The sequence below is a fragment of the Centrocercus urophasianus genome, unplaced genomic scaffold (genome assembly GCF_019232065.1).
Source record: "Centrocercus urophasianus isolate 14NV4802_14NV808 unplaced genomic scaffold, USGS_Curo_1.0 seq_18, whole genome shotgun sequence".
Classification (NCBI taxonomy): domain Eukaryota; kingdom Metazoa; phylum Chordata; class Aves; order Galliformes; family Phasianidae; genus Centrocercus; species Centrocercus urophasianus.
In genome coordinates this window covers 4,404,691-4,423,744 of record NW_024884733.1, presented here as the reverse complement: position 1 = coordinate 4,423,744, position 19,054 = coordinate 4,404,691, and the positions used below count along the sequence as shown (strand labels likewise).

Here is a 19,054-nt window from a genome sequence, read left to right as displayed (position 1 = left end):
TGACACCAAGCAGGATTTGCCCTTGGTGAAGCCATGCTGCTTCTCCCCTGTCACCTTCCTGCTTCCATGTGCCTTAGCATAGCTTCCAGGAGGATCTGTTCCACTGTTTTCCCTGGCACAGAGGTCAGACTGACAGGTTGGCAGTTCCCGGAGTATTCTTTTTTATCCTTCTTGAAAATGGGTGTGGTGTTACCTTTTTTCCACTCACCAGGGACTCCACCTGATGGCTACCACTTTTCAGATATCACTGAAAGAGGCATGGTGACTACATCAACCAATTCCCTTAGGACTCTGGGCTGCATCTCATCGGGACCCATAGATGTGTGGGTGTTCAGGTTCCTCAGGGGGTCACAAACTTGATCTTCAACTTACAGTGGGAGGGACGTTGCTTCCCCAGTCCCCTCCTATCAAACCAAACTTTTGAGGGATGTGTGGCAAGCAGTTATCAGGGAAGATAAAAAAAAAACTTAAGTACTTCAGCCTTCTCCTTGTCTGATGTTACCAGCTTGCCCATGTCACTCACTATGGGGGATATTCCCTCTTGAACTTTCCTTTTTCTGGCTGAGGCACCTGTAGAAGCCTTTCTTGTTTTTTCTGGCATCTCCATCCAAGTTCAATTTAAGCTGGGCCTTGGCTTTCCTGACCCCGACCCTACACAGCCTAGCAGCTTCCTTACAGTCTTCCTATGGTGCCTATTCCTGTTTCCACTGCCTATGCATTTTCTTCTTGCTCTTCAGCTTGACCAGCAGGTCCCAGCTCAACCATGCCGGTCTTCTGCCTTCCCTTCCTGACTTGCTACACATGGTAATGGAGAGCTTTTGTGCTCTAAAGACAGACTCCTTAAAGATCTGCCAGCCTGATCAAAGTTAATGCTGCAAAAAAGGAGAAAAGCACAGTGGCTTTTGTTGGTGGCAGAAAAGAAGTGATAACTATTTTGCTGTGGGAAATGGCAGATGAAAGTGGGATGCAGTTGCTGGTGGAAGTTGCTGGTCTATCCAGTTCTCCCCTCGATTCTTGGCTGCGCAGTGGCTGATCCACCCTGCTTCCCAGGGCCCATCCAGAACACGTGCCTTTCAAACTGCTGTGCCACTTCCACAGGGCTGAACTTCGCTGGAGCCAGGCATTATCAGGAAATGGGTTCAGTGTGATAAACCAGGGACACCTCCAAGAATAACCAGGGAGAGATTAAACCAGGCAAAATAGCCTGGTGCTTGCTCAGTGTCTTCAGAAGCAAAAGGCTGTTCAGCAAACAGACCTGGCTTTAGGTTTTAGAGCCACCTGTGATGGCAGACAGCTATTTGACAGCCTTTGCTGCTGTACTGGAGAAACTGGTGTGCAACAAACTCTTCTTCCTCAGAACCAAAACCCCTGCATTGGGGCAGTTGGCTGTGAGTCCATACTGGCCATCAGATGCATTCACTCTTCTCAGTCACTCAAATACGTACTTGTCTCAGTAAGAATTGTAAAAAGCTGTTTTCATCTGAAAATTACTTTTAGTTGAAAGAAGAAACTGGGAAGGACTTGTGCTCAAAGTTTAAATGCAAGTAATAGAAGACAAAGAAAGTTTACGTTTTCTTTGAAAAGAAGAACACCTTTTATTTTTAATAATCTTTGTCTTAATAAGCAGCAAAAGAACACGGAGAATCAGTCAGCTCTTACAGGCAATCATGTGGCAGATTCTGCACATGCAAGGGATGTAGGTCTCCTAAATTCAACAAAGAAAGCATTTTCAGCTGTCATTTCTAAAGAAGTTGCTACTATACTTAAGCCTACCAAAAATCTTGATTTCTTTTTCAGAAAATCATTGTGTTGCACTATTTGAATACATTTCAAACAGTGCGTGTGAAACTCCAGAACTGGATCCTCTGCTCAGAGCTGCACTGAGTTACTAGCAGACAGGCTGCAGACCTTTTACAGATCTGTATATCCAGTTATGGCCTGCATTTGTGTTACCACAGAATGCATGACCTTAAGCACAAGTTGAAGGCTGACTAGGGGACAGAGGAAAGCTATACAAGTAGTTCATATTTTATAGAAATATTAATAAAACAGAATAAAAGAAACCAAATACTATGTCCTTAGGTTTTTAGTGACAAGATTCTCTGATAGCAGCAGCATTACAGTATGGCTTTGGTAGCAATGCCCCTGAGGCTGCCTTAATCCCAAAGCATGGTAAGCTGCAATCTTCAGTTACTCCCAGCTTTCAGCTAAAATTTCATTACCATGCACTTGTGAGAACAAAATAAAATTAAACAGATTATTTATTAAGCCAAAACTGCCAGAGCGCTATTAATCTCTGATGTCTGGGCCACAGACATCACACATGTAATTCCCACACCAGACTGTCTGAACTTCCAACTTATCCCACCTAAAGTACTTTGGATGCCTTCAACTGGAAGGATTTTTCCCACTTAGGAAACTTTCTTTCTAGGTGTGACTCAAAGAAATTAGGAGCATGTCTTAAATCTGTACACAAGCACGATGGTTGAACTATTAACTCTTCCCTGGATCTAAGCATAGGACTTTTTTGTACACACTATGAACAGCTTCTATAAGTCAGAATCAAGAGTACTAGGATATGCAGGTCCTACACCTAAATGTTTTATTTACATACATTCCACATTCTCCCTACAGAAAAAGCCTGTTTTGGAAACCTTCCACTGATGGGCAATTAAAAGACCACACTACCCATGACCTGAAGTTACTTATGTGTGCACGTGTGTGGAATCAATTTCAGGTATAATTAAGTGAAGCATGATGTTAATGACAACTCATATTCCCAAGTAGAACCTTCACCATCATTACAGCCAATAAAGATGTTAATCATCCTGCAATACAAGCCAACAAGTAACCTTCCAAAACTAGTACACACCAGATATGCTCCATCTTACACAGTTTTAACACTTTGTTTCTAAGTCTCTACCCAGTTGCAGATGCATTCATCAGTTATGTCAAGTGGTACAGGAGCAGAACTCATGTTCATTGCTTAGCTTTGAGGAATTGCTTAGCTTTGGGTACCACCTGGCAGGTTGGTTGTCCTGTATGAAGGAAGCATCATGTCCCACACCATCTCACGGAAATCTTTCTTCTAACCTAAAGATTTTTGCTGCCTTTCTGCTCATTCTGGTTAGCAATCATGTCTATTATGATCTCAGTATCTCTGCCTCCAATAAAAACAACGTTACTTCAAAATAAGAACATTTAAAACTGGAAAAAAAACCAACACAAAAAAAACCATATCTCCTTCCCAAAGAAAAAGTTTGCTCTCCTTTCAGTCAACTATTCCAATGCAAATTCACACCTTAAACCTCTGTCAGTGTGCAAATCTATCCTCCAGCCAAATCCAGTAAACCTGAACTGAATTCATTCAAGCCTCCTCGCTTCATTGGTAACAGACTTGATTTCTGGTTTACTTTGTTTTGACAACACTGTGCTCTCTAAAATTAAACACCTATCAAGATCTCTTGCATACTCTGCATTCCATAAATAGTATGATCAAATCTGAAAAATATGATCATGTCATACTTCAGTCTGAGGGACCGTATCGGACACGACTGCTTTTTTTTATCCACTCACCAATATATGATCCACTCTGTCTCGTTTCTTCCGCCCAAATTTAATCATCTTCTGCCAGTCTGTTTTGTTATTAGGCTCTTTGTTTAGACTAAAAAGCTTCAGTACTTCAGCTGCAATGAAGTTCTACAGAACAGAAAAGATGAGATTTAATAACATTTGTGTGTAGTTGTCATTTCTTAGCTCAAAGTACTTACCCTAAGTCAAGATAGAAAGCACAGCAAGCTTCTGTTTAGTCAAAAGACATACGATGGATCAAGAAATTTACAGCAAAGTCTTTGAGGCAGACTTACATAGGCAACAGTTATTAAATTCAGCAGTGGGGAAAAAAAAAAAGACACCCACTTCTGAGACAGCAGTCTTGAGAAGAACTTTCAATTAAACTGTACAGTAAACAGGAGATTATGACCATTCATTTAGCAAGAAGATATTGAAGAAAAGTAGAGTGGGAGTTTGGTGTCCCTGTCCTGTGCCCCTTCTCTCCTCTGAGATACGCTTTTTGAAAGTATTCTCAACTAAGAAGTTGATCTAGATACTACTTTGAATTTCTATAGAGAGTTAACATGCTTTGTCTGCAGACAAACAATCAAAATACAGTAAAAAAAAAAAAAAATAAATAAAATCAGAAGAAACAGTATAGTATTCATTTATGTCCTGATGAGCATCTTCCTAACAAGCTGCCCTACAAATTCAATTTTGTCCTAGTCTGGCTCTGCCTTTTTGAGGTTCTGTCCTTTTGCTGAGCACTCCTACCAGCAACAGGAGACCTCCTGAGGCTTACCAAACACCGCAACGCTCTCACCAGTTGTATTTTGGATTAACTTGGACAACTCCCCACGGTCCTCAATGAGGATGGCACAGGTACATCTCAGTAAAGGAAAAGAGTAGTAATCCAGCTCATCCCATTTGGCCCAACCCTACAGTTGGATCCATGCCATTATCCCCAAAATACAGCGTTCCACTGAAATCTGCTAAAGCAGCAATCTGTGAGCATACCAGCTTTGTAAGACCAAGGACATCCTATCAGTTGAGGGCTGTGGTTTAAAAGCAGCTAGTATCAGCCAAGAAGACTGGGAGGCAAATCTTTTGAGTGAAACAGACCATTCTGACAAACTCTTACAGGTCTGTAATCTAATTTATCTTCTCAATACATCTTCTATGGTCCATACTCCTTATGACTTTTTTTTTTTTACTATCAGGCAATTGTCAATACACTATTTTCCACCTCATCTCCCCTGTATGACAAGGATTTCTTCCTACCTTGATCTCATCCAAATCATTTGGATCCTTCACTCGGCGAAAGTAAGCAGACGCATTCCGATACGGTTTCATCCAAATAGGTTGATTAAGATTAGGATCCTCAGCAAAGATTTCCCCAAAGATCTCTTTTGTTAAATCAAATACCACCTTAACAGAGAAGAAATAAGAATTAAGGCTTCCATGCTTCACAGTAACAATTCAAAGGACAAAAGCGAAACACCTGAAGACCGTACCTTTTTATAGACCTGCTTGTTTATCGAGTCTTTGATGGTAGTGCTAAAGTCAGTGTGAAAGCTGAAACTTTGAAGATCGTGACCCAGCTCTTTCAGTTTCCAGAGTTCTTCAGCTGCTGCATGCACCAAACTTTCCACCTCAACCGCAGTATGAGGAACTGCCAAAAGCTCCTCGCATGGCTTTGGTGGAATTTTCTCTGGTTTCACCTTGGGCAGCACCGCCGGTTCCTCGGCTTGCTTCTGCTGGACCTTACGGGAACTCAGGCCATAGTCTTCATCAAACCAGTCTTGTTCATCTCCCAGCACACTCAGGAACTCGCGATTGAGCTCCAGCTCCGCCAGCCTCTTGGCAAGCTCTTCCTGACCACTGGCACCAAACACCGGGCTCTCCTGTAAATTGCAGGAGAGTAAATTTAAAAGCAGCATCACATTCTTGTCTATCAGATATTCAGCTTGGATTTTCAAACGCTTTACTGATAGGTTATACGTACACAACTACTCTTAAATTCTCCCAGCAACAACAAACAACCCACAGGGAAGATCCAGATGCTTCAACTAAAATGCACGGGTCCTCTATCATTCCTGATGAATGCCTTCAGAAGGCTACCAAAGAGCTTACTTACAAGTGTGTTCCTGGCCCACGGTCTGTCTTCATGTTCATCTGTTTATGAAAGGCTGAGTAGTTTAAAAAGTGATAATGTGACATACAACTTTTTACTTCGCTTACCAGCGCTCTCAGATCTACATTAACAGCCTAAAAGCTTTTAGCAGGTGATGGCTGTTCTAGTGACTGAGCAGTGCTCACAATGGTGAAATGAGCCGAAGCTTTCTGTGATAATATATTGAGACAGGTTTACTAGGATCTCCAGCAGAGGCCAAGTCCTAAATCTGTTTCATTAATGGTTGTTCCGAGGAAGCTTGAACTTCCACTGCTCGTGATATATTAGTTCTGCAGATAGAGCAGTCTGACAATTTAATGATCTATAAAAGAACCGATTCTTTTACAGGATGATTACTTCATACCAAGAATAGAGAAAAGTAAGTTTACAATCTACAGTATGTTGACTTCTTTAGAATTAAGACCAAGGGTAACAACTTGAAAATGAAACACATAAGCAGAATGCAATTTAAATGAAGTGTTTTTCACTTTCATGTGCCAAAATCTGCCTTCAAGCCTGTGAGGATACTAAAGTGAGTTGTGAACCTTGAAACACCAAAACATGCATTACACAGACATACAAACAATCATCACATCAGTGAACACAAATTGTGAGAAAACAAACTGCTGCCACACTGCCATTCTTCAGATTCTATAATCAAAGGAATCACCAGCTCTTAAAATCAGAGCAAGATGTCTGTTACTTACTGGTCTGGGGCACATGTCTGGGGAAGAAAGTTCTTCTCTGTCATCTTCCAAGTCCGAACTTAGAAAAAAATTGTCCAGTCCATCAGAAATCTGCTCTTCTACCTCCTGGAGTGGGGTACTGCAGTGCACCTTTGCATCACAGAGCTCCTGGTTGCTGAGCTGGATTTTCTCATTCCTGATCTTCTTTATTTGCTGTAACTGGTCGACTGTATCTTTCACAAAATCTTTAAGCAGACTGTCTGTGAGCAAACTGACCTTTTCCAGTTGGTTTTTGGATTTTTCTTCCTCTTCAAATGGTATTTTAAGCTGAGCTTCTAATTGATTCTTTTCTTTTGTCAGCAAATCCAGAAGCGGAGTTGCAGGCTTCTCCACAACTCCAGGAGAGAGATCATTTAACTTCTCACAACATTCTTCCCCTAGTGTTTTCTGTCTCTCCAACTTTTCAGAAAAGAAATCTGAGATGTCATCCAACTGAACGCTGGAAAACTTATCTGTGACATCAAAAATGGGAGGAGTAAGGCTGCTTTCCTCTGTTACAGCATGCTTCAGATAAGCCACCACAGACTGCTCTTGGGCAAAGGATTTGGCTGCTACAGAAATCCTTATGCCATTTGCTTTGGAAAATGAGACCTCATCAATGTTTTTTCCAGCTGATGTTTCTGAAACAGCTGTGTCTGCAGCAGCTTTACCTTGAGAAGAGGTCTCTGTTGCATCTCTACTTTGGCTTTCATCTTCCTTGCTAGTTTTGGAAATTCCTTTGTCTTTCTGCTCATTTTTACCTTTCTTCTCCAGTCTGTCATCAAAGGATGAGTCTTCGTACTCATGTGCATCTAAATGGCTATCAATACTTTCTGTAATGTGAGACATTTTTTGGGGAAGAGCAAAAATACCATGTTTTTCTTTGCAATCAAGATATTTAATACCATCGTAAGTTCCACCATTATTCCCTTCAGGCTTATCCAACTCCACACCAGCCCGAATCCCTTTGGCAAACTCAGTCACACCTCTGAATCGCAATGTTCCAGGTTGGACTTTACTTATAAGTACCCTATCACCTATGCTGAAGTTTGGCAAACTATCAGTTTCTTCTGTCACTGAAACAGAGGGCCATGGTGGTGACTGAACAGCAGCTTGATCTTTCTCCGCATCTCTGCATTCAGTATTTTTTGTAAGTTCTGTCGGGGACTTAAGTTCTAATAACCTCTCTGAATGCACGCTGCCAGAGAGAGAGAGAGATCTGTCACTGAGGCATTCACTGATTTCATCATCGCTGCCAAGGCTGGTGGATCTGCTTCTGCTGGTGGATCTGCTTCTGCTGGTTTGCGCGAGCAGGGACTGCTCTTGCAGTGACTGAGAGTCCCCTTGACCCCCCTGAGATGAAAGAGAGGCTTCAAAATCATCTTCGTATTCTTCCACAGCAAGTGCTTCTTCAATTGATGGCTGTTTCCTGGAAGAGGATCCTTCAAAGTCTTCAATGTATGATGACTCCTTTTGAATACACAAATGTTTTGAAAGCAGATTATCTTTTTCTTCTGCTGATATGCTCAGTTTGTGAGAAGATTCTTCTACGCTTGGGACAGTTGCAGCATCTTTGTCTGCCAGTCTCTCTTCTAAGATTTCTTTCCCACCATGAAGGCTTTCCACAGTCAAACAAAAAGGTTCCTTTAGAGAAGGTTCGTTTTTGGAATGGAGGATTTTCTCTGGAAGGATGTCCAGTGATCTCTCCTGTTTTTTATCTAATGTTAACAAGACATCTGAATGTTCCAGAGACTTAACATGAGAATCTTCAATCTCATTTTCCTCTGATTTTATGTATTCCAAGTTCTCCGATATCTCAGATTTGTGACTGAGGACAGCCTCCTCCTTGGATACACTTTCCACAGTGCTTACTGACTCATGGGATATCTTGCTTGTATCTTTTATGTCTTTGAGAGGAGATGCTGAGGACACCTTCTCTAGGGAATCACCAAATCCTGCTCTGGAACTACTTGGTGGCATTGAAACTGACAAAGATGTTCCAGAAGGTTCTTCTGCGTGAACATCTGTCACAGCCTCCTTCTTAGTGTGCAAAGACACAGATCTCTCAGTTTTTGATGATACAACATCTTGAAGGAAAACAGAAAATGAATCACAACATGCGATACAGCCCACATTATCTTAGTGAAGACCACAACCATAGGCAACGAATTTAAACATCAAGATTTCCACCCTAAAAAATACAAAATGATGTTTTGGAAACAGGTATTTCTACCTGGCCTATGAATATGGGCAACATTCATCCAGTTCCAAGGTTCTCCCACTTTGTTTTCCTAATGCTGCTCTTTGTATTGGCATAACACCATACGATACAGAGCCCACAATGAGGGCTGTGCAATGTGATCCAATAGAAAACATTCCTGCCCATGGCAGGGATATTGGAACTAGATGATTTTTTAAAGGTTCCTTCCAACCCAGACCATTCTACAATTCTATAAAAACAATGAAGATTTGAATTGCGTACAGCAATTATCTAATGACAGGCAGCAAAACACTGAAAAGTATCTCAAAGAAACCTGTTCTTAAACAACTACTTCTCAAGCCGTCGTTTTTATTTCCTTATTTCCCTCAAGTGACAGAGGAACAGGGAACTAAGCAAAAGGAAAAAGGCTGTCACATAATTACAGTTTTACAAGAACCTCAACAAGAATAAACTAAATACTGAGCATTCAGGAAACAGCAAAAGCAGAAGCCTAGTAAATACAAATAACAAAGCAACAAAAAAAATGTAGCTATTTATAGTGCACAACCAGTGTAGCAATATATGATGTACAACAGAGTGGTTTTAGTTTTTGAAAAGGACACCATCTCCCATCAACTTCTTTTTCTTTTTTAAATGAGATGATTCCTTTAAAATACAGAACTCAAATACTATGGGGTTTCAGAACAGGTGAGCAGGGGAGCAACGGGGAAGCCACAATTAAAGAAACTCTACTCTCAAAATACTTCTAAAAGCAAAACGTGGAAAATGCTGCTTCATCATTACGGTTTTATGAAGCTTGCATGTTCCCTTAGCGCCCCTTCCTGAATCAAGAAGTAAAATATTAAAGCAGTTTAAAATAGTCATGCTTTGAGATCTTTACTGCAGTACTGATTTTTCCATTACGTACCTCCGTGCTCTGCAATGGATTCCAAAGATGCTCTTGATCTCTCTGATTCAGTCAGTGATTTCCAGTTTTTAGCTGTCTCTGGCCTAAATTTGAAAAATTAAACTGAGTGAACTGAGGTTTTTTGGTTGTTGTTTTTAACAAATAAAAATAGAAATACAAGCATCCAATACCACGCTACTGAAACTAAACTCTTTTTTTTTTTTTAATTTAAGAAAAAAATGAGCTAAAATTGCACCATCTGCTGGAGAAAATGAAACACTTAAAATATTGTAGGAAGTGAAGTCAATGGAATCATCTGCCTTTTAAAACATAAGATCCAAACCAAGATTAAGCTGCAAAGACGAATGGTTTAGCTAAGTAATTCAAACAACCACTTTGCAAATTCTCACTCCATGAAAAATTGTTACTCAGAAAGAACTTGGAACTAGGACCTGAGAGGCTGGGCAGGACAGAAATGAGATATGATTACAGGGACAGTGCATCTTAACTGCTTTAGGTCTGATGTGATCAGTACATGTGTCGGCAGTACACTGCCATAATCCAGTGTTTGAGGAAGAGCACTGTGGAAGTGCTTTCCTTGCACAGATGATTTCTGCTTTAGCAGCACTCTATTGGTTTCAGAATAATCTCAGAAAGAAGAAATCCCATTTACCTATGGAGTGGTGGTGCCTTGATCTTAGGTTTTTCAGCAGCAGCAGAGGATGGAGTTTTAATCTGAGGTTTGGCTGTGGGTGATGCCTCCAGATCTTGGCTCAGCTCTGCTTCAGTCTTCTTGATAAACTCATCATATGACTGAGCAAGAGAAACAGTTATGGCTGTTAAAGAACTAAACCATAACGACAATTCTGTAAACAAAACTTATGAAATAAATAATTCTCAGTCTCAAATGCTTAAGGACACACAGTTTGTCTGTAAAGCAATCTACTTAACTTCCTAAAGCTCCATAGCTGTGAAACCCACTTTCAAAGTCAAATTACACGAGCAACACTCACGAGCAACCCAAGCTGAGATACTAATGTGTTCCCTCCTGAATACTGTCTAGAACTCCTTACAGACACACATTTCAAAGTGCACGGTCTTGCTTCAAAGACAATGGTTCATTACTGAAAACTGTTAATCAGCCAAAGCTCAGCCTTGTCTCCATTGCAGTAACGTGTCTTTCACAGCTGTTCACACAACAGTTAGCTAACAATATCCATATAATAATGATTTATTCACAGCTAACAGTATTGGCTTTCATTTTGCCTTTCTTCTACTATTCCTAACCTCCAGTTGTTTGATCAGACTGGCCTCCTGTGCTTTCAGTCTTTCCTTTTGCCTCTTTTTCTGTTCCTTTTTCAGCTGGTAAACCACAGACTTCCTTTTCCGTAGTTCATCCTTCAGGGCTCTGATCCGTCCTTCAATATCACTTTGATCAGAAGTTGTTTCTGAAAAAGTTCAGTTTTAGCCTTTAAATAGCTTGCCTATTAAAAAACAGTCCCATGTAAAACAATCAATAGTCATAGAGTAAATATAAAAGATAACCCAAGTGAAACAGCAAAGAAATTATGTTGATTTCAACGTAGTAGGGCTCCAAGTGGAATCTTAGATTCACAACACTGCTGTACAACACAGAAAGAAAAAGCACTGCATCTTATTTTAGACAAGAAAGATGTTCTGATATGTGTAATAACTTGCTAGCGAACTGGTTCACATGTTTGTCTCCCACATTCATGGCTATCTCATTAACAGCTTATTGCAGACATTAAAATTTGCTGACACATTAAAAATATAACCCAATGATGCATACCAAAAACATATCTGAAATGCATGTTTAAAATTGCTATGCAAAATTTCAAGCTACAAGATACACTTTGTTAGTATACCTGTGAAGTGGAAAGCTGAGTGGTTGACAGCTGGAAGGAAAGCCAACTCGAACAACACAGATTTCACTGTTGTCAGGCCTCAGAGTGACATATTATTCGGAGTGAAGTGACTAGAAGTGAGCTTAGGCACACAGTGGACTACTCAGCTTACACAAAGCTATGAGCCACATCCTCGCTCCAAGTTCAACTTCACAGACTTTTCTAAGATGCCATTACTGACTACAGTTATGTTCTACCTAACATTTCTTAATCATTTTCCTCTCCATCCCCTGCAGTCTGGTCTTCAATCCCATTGATGATTTTCTGCCTCTGTTCCCATGGAACACTTTGCAGTTGATCAGATTCACTGCAGAATTCACTGCAGAATAAACACATTCTACCATGCCCTCTCTCAACTTCTACCTAGAGCAGCAGTTCCAAACAGAAGGCTTTAGGCTGGTCTGCTTTTCCAACGTTTGATATTACCTATGCTGCTTTCTAGACAAGAGGCTTGGATGCTCATGAACTCCCAACTGCTCTACTGAAGGCTCTAGGAATAAGTTATCCATACTAGCTAGTCAGCACATTTTGCTAATCAACTCCATTTCACAGGACAACAATAAAGAAGGACTTCATCAACATCCAGCAAATACACACTACTATACTCTTTTTCCACTAACAGCTGTTAGTAGCATTTACAGAATAATAATAAAAAAAAAAAGGCATGAAAAGAATGGAATCTCACTTGCTAATCATAAGTACTTTATGATGCCACTGTACTTAACTCCTCCTGAATGCTAAGTGACCATTATGTAATTATAGCTTTTATTGATCAACTCATTAAAGAAAAAACTGGTGCATGCTTTCATCTTTGACGAACTTGTCTTTGCATGCATCAGGACATAGCAATGACATCACTACTACTCAGCAGCTTGGAAGATTTGCCTCTTTTCAATTGAATGATTATGAAACCAGCACCACCTTGATGGAATTCCCCCTTTTTCCATCTGTCTCTGGCACTTGAAATCAAAGACTTCATTTTCATGACCATGACCACTGTTGCCTGTTCTACTGTTCATAATGGCTTCCTTCTATGGTTCGTCAGTCAGAACTTGATCATAGGTTTATCAATTTGCTGAATGCTTCACTGGGTTGCAAACTGTGCTCCAGAATGCAAACAAAAATTACTCAGTATCTAAGTGAGTATGTATTCATTTCTACATCCAGCAGAATATCTGCTTTAAAATTATTACTACTGCACTTGCATACATATTAATCTAAAAACAGTAGAAAGGATTATTAAGCTTGCCACACTAAGCACTACGAAGACCAGAGATTTATGTATGCAAGTGAAGCTATCTGCCAGCCAAACAACAGCCAGGACATACAACAGAAAGAACCACCTTATTTTTCTTCCACTGAAAACTTACCATTCACTCAAGGAATTAAAAGAAAACAAAAATATGCAGGAAAATGCTACCTCATTTGCTAATAGGAAGTGCATTTGGGATGCTGTAACAACTGCACTGTGGAGTACAAGATCACTCAGAGACTAAAAGCAGAGAAACGATCAGAACTACCTTCACAGATCAATGGAGCTTATGATGGTGACCTCACAGATTGTGGCTGCTCATGAAGTCTGTATGACTAACAGACCGCAAGAGCACATCAGGGAAAGGACGGCTCTGTGCCAGTTCATTTTGTATGTACTCTCTCCACATATTTACTGGTAGCCCACTTGGACATTGGGTTAGAATACTTTTTATAGGAGTCTATGGCGTAGATCTTATGCCTGTAGCTCAAAACACAACTTTAGGACACATTTTACTGCACACAATTCAAACTCCTCCACAAAAAAAGTCATTCTGGATATGCCATGAAATGTCCAACCACCATGCACATGTCAGTGCAGGTCCAGTGGGCTCACTTGCACTGCCATGATAAACAGGGCTGTGTGTCTTCCGAAACCATGCTGTGTTCAGAAGGAAGACAATCATGTTTATATACTGCTGAACCATATTCTGCTTTCTTAAAACAAGTGGAACAGAGAAGTGTAGTTTATTAAACACACAGCCAACCTTGGTACTTTTAAGTTCTAGACATATTAACTATTGACTCTTCTTCAACTGTTTGCAGGAATCTGTGCAAAGGTGTTCTTATGCTGAATTGATCAAATTACATCATGGGAAAATACTCCCACAGAACTTCAAAACCCAGTATTTTGCAGGAATTTGCTTGCCTTCCCATATCTAGGTCTGCTTTGCAAATTTACTTATTAAAATGACTAGCTTTGAAACAGCAATTTAAATCCAAGCAAATACTTACCTGACTGTGTCACAGATAAAGACTCATCAGACCAATTGTGAGATATCTGATGAGACTTCACAGGAGAACGGAGCTGTCCCCCAGATCTATGGCTGCCTTTGCTGGAATCTTGCCTTGATACAGATATGCTGCTTTTGGGAGGAGTCTGTGTGAGAAGAAAAGGACAAATGAGTAACTGCTTGTAAAGCTCAATCTCAAAGTAGCAGATCACTGCCATCAGGAGCTAGTTACAAGGAGAGACTGGCATGACCACAGAACACCTCATAAGCAAAGCTACCTATCCAGCTGTCTTAAGACAACTTTTATCTTAGCTTGTCAAAATAATAATAAAGCAAAAATACCAGCAGTAGCAACAATGGACTGCTTACTTTGAGGCTGGACTTCAATAAACGTGCTCAGACTACCTTCTTGCTACTTAGGTAAACAGACATGGCTGTGACTCAGAGGTGTTCAATACATCTGTACTCACAGGTAACACTCAAGGGAACACCTACTAAATATACCTGCAAATCCAAAAGGACAATTTCATACAAGAGGTGAGAGATGCCATTCTAAATCACTCAAGAGGAGCCCTGTTTCTCTGTAGGCACACAAAAAATTCTAAGAGCAATTATTCTTCCAGAACTCCGCTTACTGCTTCAGTATCATGCTACAAACTTTTCACACATCTCAATCATAACCTCTAGTGCATATCTGACATTTTACTGTAATACATTCTCAGGAAACTTTACAAGAAGAAAGTGTCTGTAATGGAAGTCTACACGAGCAGTTCTTCTGACTTTCCACAAAGTGCATTTTTTGTCTCTCTGATTCAGTGCAAAGCAAAGTTGTCAGGACAAAATTTACCAAAACTGTCAACCAAGCAGGAGTAACTACTGAAACAGAACAATAAGGCTGTATGAACTAGAAAGCAGTTATAATTTGAAACTCAAGGGACTGTGTACCAGATTACAGCTATGTTTCCTCATCCTATAGCTCTACTTTGGGAAATATGCAAATAAAGCAAGGCAGAAGAACATGGCATAGTTTCCTCAGCCTCAAAGAATTCATACAATGGTGACAAGCTCGCCTACAGCTAATACACATTGTTTAACTGGGTCAGCGTTCCGCCACTTAATACTGCATACCTACGTGACACGCAGAACGTTTTGCAAGACTACCTACGGATTTAAAAACACTGAAACTGTGCTCAAGCAATTTTTCATCAAGACTTTGAAGAACGTAACTGATCACAATGTTTACTCTAATAACATACAGTGGTATTACATACCACAGTTTAACCTCTGTTTCAACAATTGGAAAGACTATTACTTGTCTTCCCCTTTTAGAAATTTAAGAATTTATGTAGCATAAAAAGCTCACTCACAAGTTTGTCAGGTGAGGTAGAAGACTTGAAGTCTTCAGAATAAATAATGTCTTCATTAACTGCACTCCGATCTGGGCTTTCTGGCTGTCCGTGGCCCATCGTCTCTGATGGGACGGATTCTGCAGCTGGACTGCCAAGCTCTTCTGGGACCGAGCTTTCACTGTTCACACAAGAGCAAGAAGGCACTGGAGACTCTTCTTCACTGGCTGTTTCTGAGATTGAATAATGAGAAAAAAGAAACAACATAAGAATCTTCACTGGCTTAGATGCCTTCAGAGTAATCACTGTCTGCATATAAAGTAGTAACTGCTATCAGTGTAAGTCAAATGGGTATGCATTAGTCACTTATCTAGAAACTGACTTTGAAATACCTAGTATGAAAAAGGAATGTTTTCCAGAGAACTATTATTTAAGACTACTTAGTCTTAGTGACTGCCAAATGTCAAAACCAAAAAAACTCCTCAAATTATAACATTTTCCAGACAACATACTCCAGAAAGATTATTAGGGAAACCTGTCCTTCCAGTTAGCCATGCAACAGCAAGAGTCACTATTAGTCTGAAGAAGTCATGGTGGAGCACATAATCTACAAGTCAGATCTTGAATTTAGAATTGATTGCTTCCTTTACAGCCGTTGCAGAGAACATTTTAATGTTATGATTTCATCATGAGTCTCTCAAATGGCAACAAGTAAAATAATAAGTTGGGTTTTCAATATTCCTGTTTACTAAATTCCGCAGGAGTCACAGCATTATGGAAGCAGCCATGAAGAACTATTTAATATTTGAGCAAAGGCTAGGGAGAGGAACTTCTTCCGAAGCAGGGCCGTGCTCCAGTGCTCACTGGTAGACACAATTAACAGAAAGTAAATGTATTTTCTCATCCGCATCTCTGTGTTCAGCATGCTGAATTTTCTCTTGCTGGAACGTCGTGGCTTGCACACACAACATCTTTAAAGTGCTTTCCACATGCCTAAGATCCACGAGGCTTTTCGGTGACAAGTGTGATAGGACATCATTCTAAATTCCCTTTGGACCTTCAGTGAATCTATCACCCCCTTTCAACGGTGGGAGGAAAAAATATTATTTTGAGAACAGTCCCTGAAGTTTCATTAATTTCTCCCACTGCAATACAATTTTCTGTGGTCCATGCTCAAAGTACATTCCACTTAAGACAGAGTGATAAGACTGAAGCCCCTAAAATGTGGGAACCTGTTTTCTCAGAGTAGCACTATTTATACTAACTACATCCTAGCATACTACAGCACAGTCGCAGAGTTCAAACGTTTACTGAACAAAGGTTAGTTCAGGATAAGATCAGCAAAAGATCACGTACTGTTTTTGTTTTGAGAAAACAGAAATGGCAGATTGTATGTAGAAACACATGAGAAAATACATAGCAAAACTGGAATTCATGTCTGACCAAGGTTTAAAACAGAGGTAAAAAGAACAGGGCCAAAGATGTCACAGACTGCAGAAACTGAGAAAAGAACCACCACAAGATCACAGAAAAGAAGTGCAAACTTAAGCAATCATTCTGCCCAGTTACGCTTGAGTTATTTGCCTAAGTTCCTCCCAAAAGTTCTACTACCTTTGGGCTCAGCTCTCAGATCCCCCAGTTCTTTCTTGGCTCCTTTGGTTTTAAGCAGCTCTTTGTCCCAGGCAGCCAAAGCCTGCTTTTCTATCTGCCGTATTTCTGCTTCCTCTGCATCCAGGCGGCGTTTCCACTCCAACAGTTCTTCAGCATTCTGTCGACGCTGCATCAGCTTCTGTTCTCGTTTAGTTAGGAACCTGGAGACATGCAGAAGACAGTCAAAGACCCCAAAAACCAGTCGCTCTATTGCCACAGTTCCCAGAATTTTAGCTATTCAAATTGTTTTCTAGTGAAACTGCCACATTAACTACAATCTCCTAGATTTCTGACATACAGAGAACACTTTTCTTTTTTTTCTTTCCAGTAAATAAAGCCTACAAGATATTGTAAAACTGCTACTAACATTCAAAGAATTTTCAACATCTTTAAAAGTGCTAATAATATATTCAGCAAAATGAACAGGGTCAGCTCCTAATTTCAGAACATGAGAAGTACCTGTGGTATGAAACTGGAACCCTCAAGAAAGCAGTGACTGTGAAAAATGAACCTGTCTTTTTGCTAGTTCCAGTGACAGAGAAATATTGCGACCCCAGCTGCCCCACAGTCCTTTCTAAATAACTCATTATAAGAGGTGTTCCTGTGTAATAATCCACCTGAAAGATTTACTGGAATTACTGGAGCCTTTATCCTTCCTCCTCTGAGTATCATCTCTGGATTGAGTATCATCACTTGGAATGTTAATCATCAGCTAACAACATAAAGAGGGTAAGGATGCAGGACTGTTCTCCCACCTACTAACAGTCCTGGCTACTAGCTTAAACGAAGAAAAGAAAGAAAGCTCATGCTGAAAATCTGCAGATCTTTTTGATCTGTGACAAAGATTTCTCAAATTGTGCATGAAACCTCAGAGATGAGGAAATTAATGTAAAATGTCACTAGCATGCATAAGTTTATGCACGTATACTAGTTTTCTTTGCCAGCTACTGAACAGAATCACCTCTTGTTTCTATCTAGATGCTGAAGTTATCAAGAAGATAGCATTCAGTCTTTAAGATAGCAACTGGAAGGTCAATATCAACTGTATACTCTTCTAACATGCCAACTCTAGAGAAGAGCGTACATCAATCCATCCATCCCCTGCAATGAAATCCTGAATGTCACAGAATCACTCTTCGAAAACAAGATGGTTTTTGCCAGCTAGAGAGAGTGCTCAAATGGATACAGAAGTACAGAATGGGTGCCTAAAAATGCTGTCTTCCAAGTCCTGTGAGACTTTTCTCTGAAAGTGTATTCTATAATTTGTAATTTTTTAAACAATCCAAATACTTAGCATTATTGTTCTTAAGCTACAAATTCCATTTGCGCTTTTTTAACCTCCCATGTTTCAAACTACCTTTATAAATACAGAGACTGCAATGGCCAACTGGGTAAGCTGCAGGTGCTGCCTGATGAATGACATTGGTTGTTTGCTCACTCAGCATTGCTCACTCTGTTCCCACGTAAAGTGAGCTGGCAGTTCATCAGAAGGATTATGATGATTCCTTCTTTGAGACAGATTCAGATCATGTGGAAAAGTGATGATGTCAAGACAAAAGTTTCAGAAGCCAGTAAGACGCACACACACCTCTTTACTATGGCCAGAGCAACAGCAGATGAAAAGCAGCACCTCTATCACTCTGGAATACCTGTCACCTTTCAGCTAACAGATGCCAGGATTTCCTGTATTTTTTCAATCGCTTCCTATAGATAGGCATCAAACATTATCTAGTCTTACAGAAAACTGACATTAATAACATTAAGAAGCCAGATTGCCAGTGATAATTGCACTACAAACATGACAGAGCGCCATGTTTGTCCATGTTGTCTTTCACTGGCACTACTAGATTTATCAGCTCTTACTTTCAGATACACATCAGTTCCAATTAATCTAGTAGGTCATATCTTTGGAACTTGTGATGGAGGTCATTACTACAGTAATGATCTCAATGCAAACTTCCTCTTCTTTCACTAGTTGTTTCATCTCATCAGAATGCCTGGATCTTCATGTTTGACTGGGTCTTGAGGGAGGCAAATCCAGTTGGAGTAAAGTTCAAGAGAAAGGCTGAAATAAATGGATGAAGGTGCAAGACTCTTCAACAGCAGATATCAAATGAATTAACCCAGGAGGCCACAAGCAGGAGAGCAGAACTAACTAAATGATTGTGAAACTAATCACCATACAAAGACCAAGTAATAAGAAAACTACAAGTTGGTCAAAAAGAGCACTAATGAGAGGGAAAGAAGGCTCAAACACTCGTGCTTTAGGAAGAAGACGATTAAATGAGCATAGCTAAAGATGCAGACCCTTT

At 40.2% G+C, this 19,054-nt stretch overlaps 1 protein-coding gene across 8 annotated transcripts in view; it reads right to left on the bottom strand.

Annotated features, from left to right (window-relative positions):
* Positions 1-19,054, bottom strand: part of CEP350 (centrosomal protein 350) — a 70,811-nt gene that overhangs the window by 13,812 nt on the left and 37,945 nt on the right. For all 8 annotated transcript variants that reach the window (XM_042819090.1, XM_042819094.1, XM_042819095.1 and 5 more), the window contains 10 exons: positions 16,704-16,903; positions 15,114-15,325; positions 13,748-13,892; positions 10,845-11,005; positions 10,231-10,370; positions 9,579-9,661; positions 6,433-8,537; positions 5,067-5,456; positions 4,834-4,980; positions 3,577-3,699 (listed from right to left, as the gene is read on the bottom strand). In XM_042819090.1, coding sequence (XP_042675024.1) covers positions 3,577-3,699; positions 4,834-4,980; positions 5,067-5,456; positions 6,433-8,537; positions 9,579-9,661; positions 10,231-10,370; positions 10,845-11,005; positions 13,748-13,892; positions 15,114-15,325; positions 16,704-16,903 — 3,706 coding nt within the window. The remainder of the gene's footprint in view (positions 1-3,576; positions 3,700-4,833; positions 4,981-5,066; positions 5,457-6,432; positions 8,538-9,578; positions 9,662-10,230; positions 10,371-10,844; positions 11,006-13,747; positions 13,893-15,113; positions 15,326-16,703; positions 16,904-19,054) is intronic.